Raw genomic sequence first — 8,653 nt, 5'->3', positions numbered from 1 at the left:
TTCCCTGTCACACCAACACACGGGACCCAGGGGCAAGGCAATAGTGCTTCCCTGTCACACTAACACACGGGACCCAGCGCAAGGCAATAGTGCTTTCCTGTCACACCAACACACGGGACCCAGGGGGACAGGAGACACCAGCCATCTGAACAGCCTTTCTGATTGCAATAGGTAGAATGCTCCTTGGACGTGCACATGGCTGAATTTCCAGTGACTGTCTGCATGTATAACTGTGTGAAAGACCTCGATGTAGGGGAGGTTATCCTTTGTGATCACCATGGCTCCCATCTCATTTCATGGTTCTATAGAGAGAGGAAATTCTTCCTGGCTGTGGTCAGTGGAAATAAGAACCATGAGAGGGTCAGACAGACGTGACGAGTCTAGCGGCGCAAGCAACCCTATCTCTTGAAGATAGAGAGGAGCAAAGACATGGATTCCCATCTAGTGTCTCCAGACAGCATTCCAGCCCTGTCAGGATCATGATCCAGTGAGATATAATATATATCAGGCTTTTAAGGTACAGACATAGAAACAAATTCTCTGCTGTCTTAAGCCAGGAAGTTTGTGACCATTTGTTACCACAACAGTGTAAAGCAACCCCTCAGACAGCTATTTCCACAACAGAGATCATTTCCTCTAGAGCACAGAAATGTCCTGAAAACATGTCAGACAAAAATATGTCTGAAGCTAAAGTGGCCCATCTAAGGCAACACACAGAGGTGTCATGGTGTCCGAATTAGCAACGGGGCTGGGCTTGACTCAGCAGCAAGGTGCTCATGCAGCAGGATCCTTGGCCCAATGCCCACGAAACAAAAGGAAACAAAGGGGAGGAGGAAGTGAGGAGAGGTCAATGAAAGGGGGAAGGAAGAAGGAGGACAGGGAGGTCAGGAAGGACAAACTGGGCTTAGGGAATCTCACTAAGAAAAACAAAATTTGTTTTTCAGGATGATAAGAGGCCCCATTGCTAAAGGGAAGGAATGTAGGGCTCAGATAGTGGCACAGACACAGCAAAGGTAACGGCAAGCCCCTTCCATGGAGAACTCACGTCCAGGTTCTGCAGGCAGTACCAACAAAACGTGTGCTTGCAATTCTTGCACATCATCTGGGCGCAGCCTTCATTGCGCTCAATGTAAATGCGGCAAACCGGGCATTGCTTGATAGGGGCATTCGCATCAGTCCCAAAGAGAGCCCTAGGACAAAACAGATGAGACAGATGTTCAGTCAGGGTCACCTGTGCGATGGCCAGGGCTGTTGGTGGCTAGTTAGTATATTTCTCCATTTGCCATGTTTAATTCACTTCCAAAGAAAGGAGTGGGAGGTATGGATTATTAGTTGTTCAGAAAACCCAATAAGAAACAATTTATGGATTTTGGCTCTTAATGAATTATGTAATTACACTTTCTACAGCTGGCTGCTTTTAGTGCTTTGCCAAATTAATACTTCACCCCTAATCACACAGTCTCTGAATAAGAAGTACATAGAAGGAGCTAGACTGTGAGAAAACATGACTCAGGATCCAAATGGGATGAAGTTTAGGTAAAGACCCAATCCCTAAGTAAGAGTAAGGGCAGGGATTCAGTTAGAGACACTCAAAGAGATGCCAACAATGATTAAAAAGACCTCCTCCAAGCTGATGAAGAGGCCCGTGTGTGACCACAGCAAAAAAGGAACACAGAGCTAAGTGGTTCAAGTCAGGGTAGGAGGAAATTACCCTACTATATATGCCAATGATTAGGTATCAAAATCAACACCCAGCACACAGAAGCACCACCGCTTACAAAATGTGGACCAGTCTAGGTCAGGTGAGGTGCTGGGAAGATCTTTACATAGCAGAGACACCATTTCGGATTTACTATTCTCCTCTGGGCTGGTGAGATGCCTCAGCAGGTAAAGGTACTTGCTGCCAAGCCTGACGATCTGAGTTCAATCCCTGGGACCCATGTTGAGAAAGAAAAACGAAACAAAACAAAAACAACAAAAAGCTCTCACAAATTGTCCTCTGAGCTCTACATATGAATCATGACACAGGTCTACACACACAGAGTCGAAGTAATAAAAATGTAATGCCCCTTTTCCAGTGGGAATTCAGGCTCATAGGAGGCTGAATAGGAGACTTACATGAGGCCGCTTGGATGCCAAGAACAGTATCAGAACTCAGATCACCCTTTTCTCTGAGCCCCTTAAACTTGCCCAGGGACCCACTATGGAAGACCCTGCCTTAAATCCGATAGGGATGGCACACCGTAGTGCATGCATCAGAGTTCTCTTTCTTCTGAGCTCCGTCTGATATCGAGGCACAGCACCATAGCCGGGCAGCATGACTGTTCCTGAAGACTAGTTCTGCATGCTCTGAGGGCACCGGGTGAGTGAGCCAACTGGCGGGGGGAACACTGATTGCTTTGTTCTTGCTTGTGCACAACAGCCATAGCCTCAAGCAAAGCATGGGATCCAACACGAAGGTCTCTCACTGTGCTCCTGACTGCTGCCATAAAAACCTCCCATGCAAAACAGCACCCAGCAGTTGAGTTGCTTCTCCACCCATAACAAGATCTCAGCCCTGGCAGCAAGTTCTCATAGTATAAAGAATTAGGAAAGAATCTCCCTGTGTTTTCTAAGCATTTAGGAAGACGGGGTATATGCCTGTGCACTCTGTGGGGTTGGCATACTCTATGAACAGGCCATTTAATGGGGTAAAATCACAGCCGTCTTATTTTTGTAAACAGGAAGAATGGGCTACACCAGTGTAGGGTATACACACACACACACACACACACACACACACACACACACATGGGCCAAGACATTCTGCTGAGAACTACAGAGCTTGGTGCCTCTCTGCCTAAAGGGAATGGACTGAACATGATCTGGAAGGTGCCCTTAGGATAAAGAGCTAAAGTCTCTTTTAGACATCCTGTTCTGGTTAGTGTCTGTGGCCACCTTACTCATTCTTCTCAGGGCATTTATACAGTGAATATCTAAAAGCCATCTAATTCCTTCTCAAAGCAGAGTCTGCTGAGTTTGAAAAGAACACTGGAAACAACCACAGAGACACTTCCTCCCTTACCCATGCTCTGGCATCGCCGACTTGCTGTCTCTACAGGAGGAGTCCCCATGCCAAGCATCCTTACAACATGAGCAGAATTTCAGGTGGCAAGAAGGGCACTCCACTGACACAGGCTGTCCTGGGTCTCCGGCTGCAATATGGCACACGGTCTGGCAGTCTGTGACAGGACACCAAGTTCGTAGAGGGTCCATGTGAACCTCTGAAACATAAAGGAGGAAACTGTGACGGGCTTTCTCCAATGCAAGCATTAGGTCATCCCTGCCACATTCTCAAGGTAGGAACCAAGAGAGCAGGTCACCACCGCCTTTATTAATAGGTAAGGTATGGTCTTTAACCAAAGACTATAACTTGCCTTTGAGCACTCAAAATGGGCAAAAACCTTACTTCTTCAGTGAAAAACTAGGTAACATCTTGGGAGAAAAGTCAACGTGAAGAGGGTCAAAGCAAGAGAACAAAGGTGTTCTACACAGGTGAATATGTGCTCTGGGCTTGGAGGTACAGTTTATACTGCAGGGAAGTTTAAAACAAGGATTCAGATAGTGTGGATCAAATCCAACCACCACACCCAGGTCTCTTACAGATGCAAATGAAAGATGTTTTTGAATGAAAGAAAAAGTGCTTTGGTACCTTGGGTTAGAAAGTTCAGAGGACATTTAAGTAAGTGGTTCTTCTATCTAGTCTGTAGCATTCTCCCCAGAAAGGGCCCCACAGTGTTAAAGCACACTTTCTGGTCTTTCAACAGGCTAATTACTAATTTGGTCAGAATTACTAAAGACAAACTTTGAGGCCACTACGGTTTTTTGGGAACCATCTAACATTGAACACACATTAGTCTTGCTCTCACGGTTGTTTATAAACATGCATTTTTAATAATCACATTTAAGCCCTTTTTGCTGGAGTCACGAACAAGCTGCAAAACAACAAGTGGTTTTGATCTGTTTCTAAAGTTTACTAAATGGTGCACATGTAAAACTTAACCCACCCAAGAAACCACTCAGACTTTATAAAAACAGAAGACAGACCCAGAGCTGAAGGTGACTAAAGCTGGCTAGGGGTTGGGGGGACCCCACCTCTTTAAAAAGCAACAGTTTAACACATGTTTCTTCCTTTGAAATGATTTGGTCAAGATGAACATCACTCTCCAAAAACACACTAACCACAGCAGGCTCCCCACAGCCTAAAGCCAAATTCCTCAGTTCCCCCAAGCACCCTCCCCCGCCCCCTTGACATTAAATTCTTTGAAAGGAAACCTACAAATATATACTTTTTATTGTGTTTTTCACAATAAACAATTAAGGGATTGAATTAAGTAAGGCATTGAAAAGTCATTTTTAATGAGTTGTAAGTGTGTATTTGCATGTGGGAGCTCCTGTAATCCTCCAGGTAGATACCAAGATCCTTAAATGTTCAGATCTTTACATAAAATGATGCTGTATTTGAATGCTTTCCCATCATCCCTAGTTTCCTTAAAACACAGACTGCAACGCCATGTGGATAACTGTTACGTTATTTAGGGAACAATGAAAGATGAGTATCAGTACAGAAGCAATTTTTTAAAAAAATAATATATTTCCAATGTAAGGTTATCTAAATCTATGGATGCAGGAACCACAGGGCTGGTTGTGGTTAAAATTAAAAGTACATTTTAATGTATTTTTTTTCCCTGTGGTTTTTCGAGACAGCACTTCTCTGCATAGCCCTGGCTGTCCTGGAACTCACTCTGTAGACCAGGCTGGCCTACGAACTCAGAAATCCGCCTGCCTCTGCCTCCCAAGTGCTGGGATTAAAGGCGTGCGCCACCACCGCCTGGTGTGAAATGTATTTCTTATTCTGGGTTACTGATAACTGGGAAAACACAGTAATTTCCACTGGGCTGGGCCCTGTAATGATGTAAAGAATTTACAAATGTGTGAAACTGGAACTGTATTTTGAGGGACTCACAGGCAATATTCCTAAAGAAACTCTACGAGAATTCCCTCCCTTGGCTCCTTCTAACCCGAGGTGCCCCATCTCTCCTCTCATCCTCAGCTCTGGACCTTCCTCCTTGTGTCACCTGTGAGAAACAGGGCTATGCACACCAGTGTGCAAGCCCGAACGCACCATAGTTGAGCCTGCCTCTGGTAACCCAGGATAAGAAATAAGAGTATGTAGGCTCTGCACCCATAGATTCAGCCCATCCAGGATTCTGCAGTGAGTGAGCTCTGCTGCTCACACTCTCAAGGATTTCATGTGTAGAGTGGTGTCTGCTCCCTCCCCACATCAGCCCCTTCTCTTCAAACTTAAATCCACAAGCAAGATGGTTCATCAGGCAAGGGCACTTGCTATGTGCAGCACTGGTCTGGTGACTTGATGGTGATCCCTGGTGGAAGCAGAGACCAACTCCATAGATTCTTCTTTTGTTCTGACTTTCATACATGTGTTGACTTGCAAGATTCTCCCCTCATATCATGCACACACAGTGCAATAAAAATAAATAAGTGAATTTAAAAGACATGCAAATAGGAGGAGACTGGTTCAGTTCAATGGAAAAAGGAGTGGTTAGGAGGACAATGGGGAACACGTGATCAAAGTATATTATTAATGCATATTAATGTAATGCATAAAATAATGTATTTATAATAAATGCATATTTTATAAATGTATGAATGTTGTGAATGGATAAGTATTCGCTAAGCTCATATACCTAGAACATAAGAATTTAGACAAAAAGGAGTACCCCAAATAGTGACTTTGAAACTTTATGATGAGCATACCACAGTGTGCATTAGCTAATTATTAATTAATTAATTAATTAATTAATGTGACATGCCTCATTGCAGAGGCAAAGTCACAGACTTGAACTGCAATTTGCTTCTGCAAAGGAGATCTGTGTGGCTGAAGAGAAGCACCCATGGCTATTTACCTTAAGACACTGCCTTTTCATGCAATTGTGCAAAGCAAGACTATTTCAGACTTCTCTACTTCTGCATTCTGAAGATTATTAGGAAATCGAAACAGCCTACAACATGAAAAAGTGCCAGGGCATCTAAGAATTAGATCTGACCCAGACGACTGTTGGCAGCTTTCAAAAGCTGAATGCAATCAAGCTCAGCATTAGGAAAGGGATTAAAAGGGGAAGAGAGAAAAAAACAAAACAAAACTGAATCTCCAACCCTTGTTTTTCCTACATGACAACCAGTGGCATTTGACATGCACCACATGCAATTTGGTTTTTTTCTGTTGCATACTGTCTTAACCAACCAGAGTGGCTTGCCTGTCACTGTTCCATCACCAGACTACCCCAAAAGAGACACCACAGGAATTTTTATTATTATCAGAAACACCACACCTCCAATTTAATTTAATTATCAGCTGATATATATCAAGCTGTATTAACTTCTATGGCCTGATGCATTTTTAATTATGCTGAAGTTAATTTGCCTCTGGTATCTCAAAGTAGAGGAGTCTGCCGCAGATAGTCAAGATGCCATTAAACTAAAGTAATTAACATCTGCAACAGTCAATATAATCCATATAGACAGAATAGCCACCACCAAACAGACTGCTCACAAGAGACTTGGAAAGACTCAAAGATTTCCAAATTTGGAATAACATCAAAAGTCACTTATTTTAACACTGTTACAAGACCCCCAGAATGTTGTATAACTCATGCTTGGTAAGTTTAACATGAGCCCCTAAGTTATATCTGACTATCCAAAAGAAATCATAGTCTTAAATAAATTTTAGTTGCTACTACCTCCATGGGATTCCTTTCTCTTTAATATGGCCATGTTGGACATCCTACCTAGGGGAGTCTTGTCTCATGGAGGATGTTTAGAGAAAGGAGGAGACTGTACTAAAGAAGAAGGATAAGGTGCATTGTGTGGAATTTGCAGACTGTTTCTATACAACACTCTAGAACCTAGGAAACTAAGAACCTGAAACTAAGAACCTAAGAAACTAAGAACTCTGAAACCTCCCAGAAAAAGCTGTAGAGTAAGATGAAGAAAAACCAGGCAGTGCTGTTGTGCTTGGGTGGCTGTTGGGGTACAGGATACATTAATCTGAGGAGAGAGTGTGCCTGCCGAGAAGAGCTGTGAAGGATATGGCAGACCAGCCTTGTCCAAGAGATGGACCGATGCTTGAGAAAATGTCTAGAACTGTAAAATATACAACTTAAGCTTTTTATAAGTGAGACGCTTATTATAAATCTATGTGATCCTAGACTAACCTCTGTTTCCTCTTTTATGAGATGAGAATCAAATCTATTGTCAATGCAGGAGATCTATAGTGGGGCAGCTATCTAGAATTTGTAAGTAGACAAAAACCTATGTATAAATAAAACTATTTGATCAACTTATCATGGATGAACGCAGAGAGAAGCAACACCATCTACAGAACTGCCCTGGCGGCAAAGCCTGCCTACCCTTTTGTAATTAGTCTACACTACCGAGCAGTAAGAAGGTGTCAGCCAATCATAAGGAAAGAGGAATACTGGGGGACTCAAAAAGTCCCACTAAGCCAAACGCCACCCGGGAAAGAGTATAATCTGTTGATTATTCTCCGTGTGCACCTCATTCAAAAGGTGCAAGAACCCTACTTGGATGCAAAGACCTATATGGCCAGCTAACTAAAGAGCGTTCTGTTTCCATTAACAATGTGACTGACATTACACCCGTGGCAATACGAAGATGCTCCCTAAACAGTGTTATGATGATGTCATTTTGGGAAAGGGGGACATGAGAGGAACAAAGTGCAATGTAAATGTGATCGGGGTTTTTATTATCAATAACAATATGACAGAGGAAACAGTCACAGGACATAGCTTATAGATACTAATATCAACTTTGTCACGCTCTGGCTCTTGGTCACTGTGTTTAAAATCAACCAAAACTGCACATTCCTCAGTGAGAACCAATCCACAGAGTGTTTTAACTTTGGGAGCCATTACCACTTGTCTAATATTGAGTTATTATATCCCCTATATGTAAACAATAAGATGTGCGCCTGCTGCTGGGGGATGGGTAGTGCAGTAGTTAGAGAGGACGGCGATAGAAAGAGGAAATGCTATTATGTGTGCCACAAGAAAAAAAAATCAGCTTGATATACCAGCCTTATGAGTTTAGTTGGGTGATCCACACATGACAGAGGAACAAAATGGCCCAGAGTTCATAGACCGTATGACCAAGGCAGGTTTTAGCTGAAGGAGGTGAATGGCATCCCCCTGCCTCAAGCTTCCCTTCCACATCCCTCTTCATACTCCCAGTGGTTTTCTTTCTTGTTTCCCTAAACAACATCATCTTTCAGGGTACTTGGAAAAAGCGAAGGAGATAATGATGGCTAATATCAATCAGCGGAGGGTCCCTTGCTCAACCTAGCAAGGATGAGCACAGCAAACATGTTCATTCCCTCCACACTTGAGGCAAGATGACAACTTCACATCAGGACACAGACCCTCAGATGCTTTACGCTTTCTTCTCACTGGGCTGGTAACATACTCAGCGAGACTATACCAGGCCTATGTGGGATGCCTCAGTACTCAAAGGATAGTTTTCGGTTCAAGACTGCTTTAAGGGTGGGAATAGGGGAATGGCATCCTCAAAAAGACCT

At 43.3% G+C, this 8,653-nt stretch overlaps 1 protein-coding gene across 3 annotated transcripts in view; it reads right to left on the bottom strand.

The window, feature by feature from the left end:
• Positions 1 to 8,653, bottom strand: part of Rnf144b (ring finger protein 144B) — a 54,636-nt gene that overhangs the window by 7,989 nt on the left and 37,994 nt on the right. For all 3 annotated transcript variants that reach the window (XM_031359573.1, XM_031359575.1, XM_031359574.1), the window contains exons 5-6: positions 3,065 to 3,263; positions 1,046 to 1,190 (exon numbers count right to left, since the gene is read on the bottom strand). In XM_031359573.1, coding sequence (XP_031215433.1) covers positions 1,046 to 1,190; positions 3,065 to 3,263 — 344 coding nt within the window. The remainder of the gene's footprint in view (positions 1 to 1,045; positions 1,191 to 3,064; positions 3,264 to 8,653) is intronic.

Source organism: Mastomys coucha, unplaced genomic scaffold (assembly GCF_008632895.1).
Source record: "Mastomys coucha isolate ucsf_1 unplaced genomic scaffold, UCSF_Mcou_1 pScaffold7, whole genome shotgun sequence".
In the NCBI taxonomy this organism is placed as follows: Eukaryota; Metazoa; Chordata; class Mammalia; order Rodentia; family Muridae; genus Mastomys; species Mastomys coucha.
Note: the sequence above shows the minus strand (reverse complement) of the source record. Positions and strands in the feature narration are given on the sequence as shown.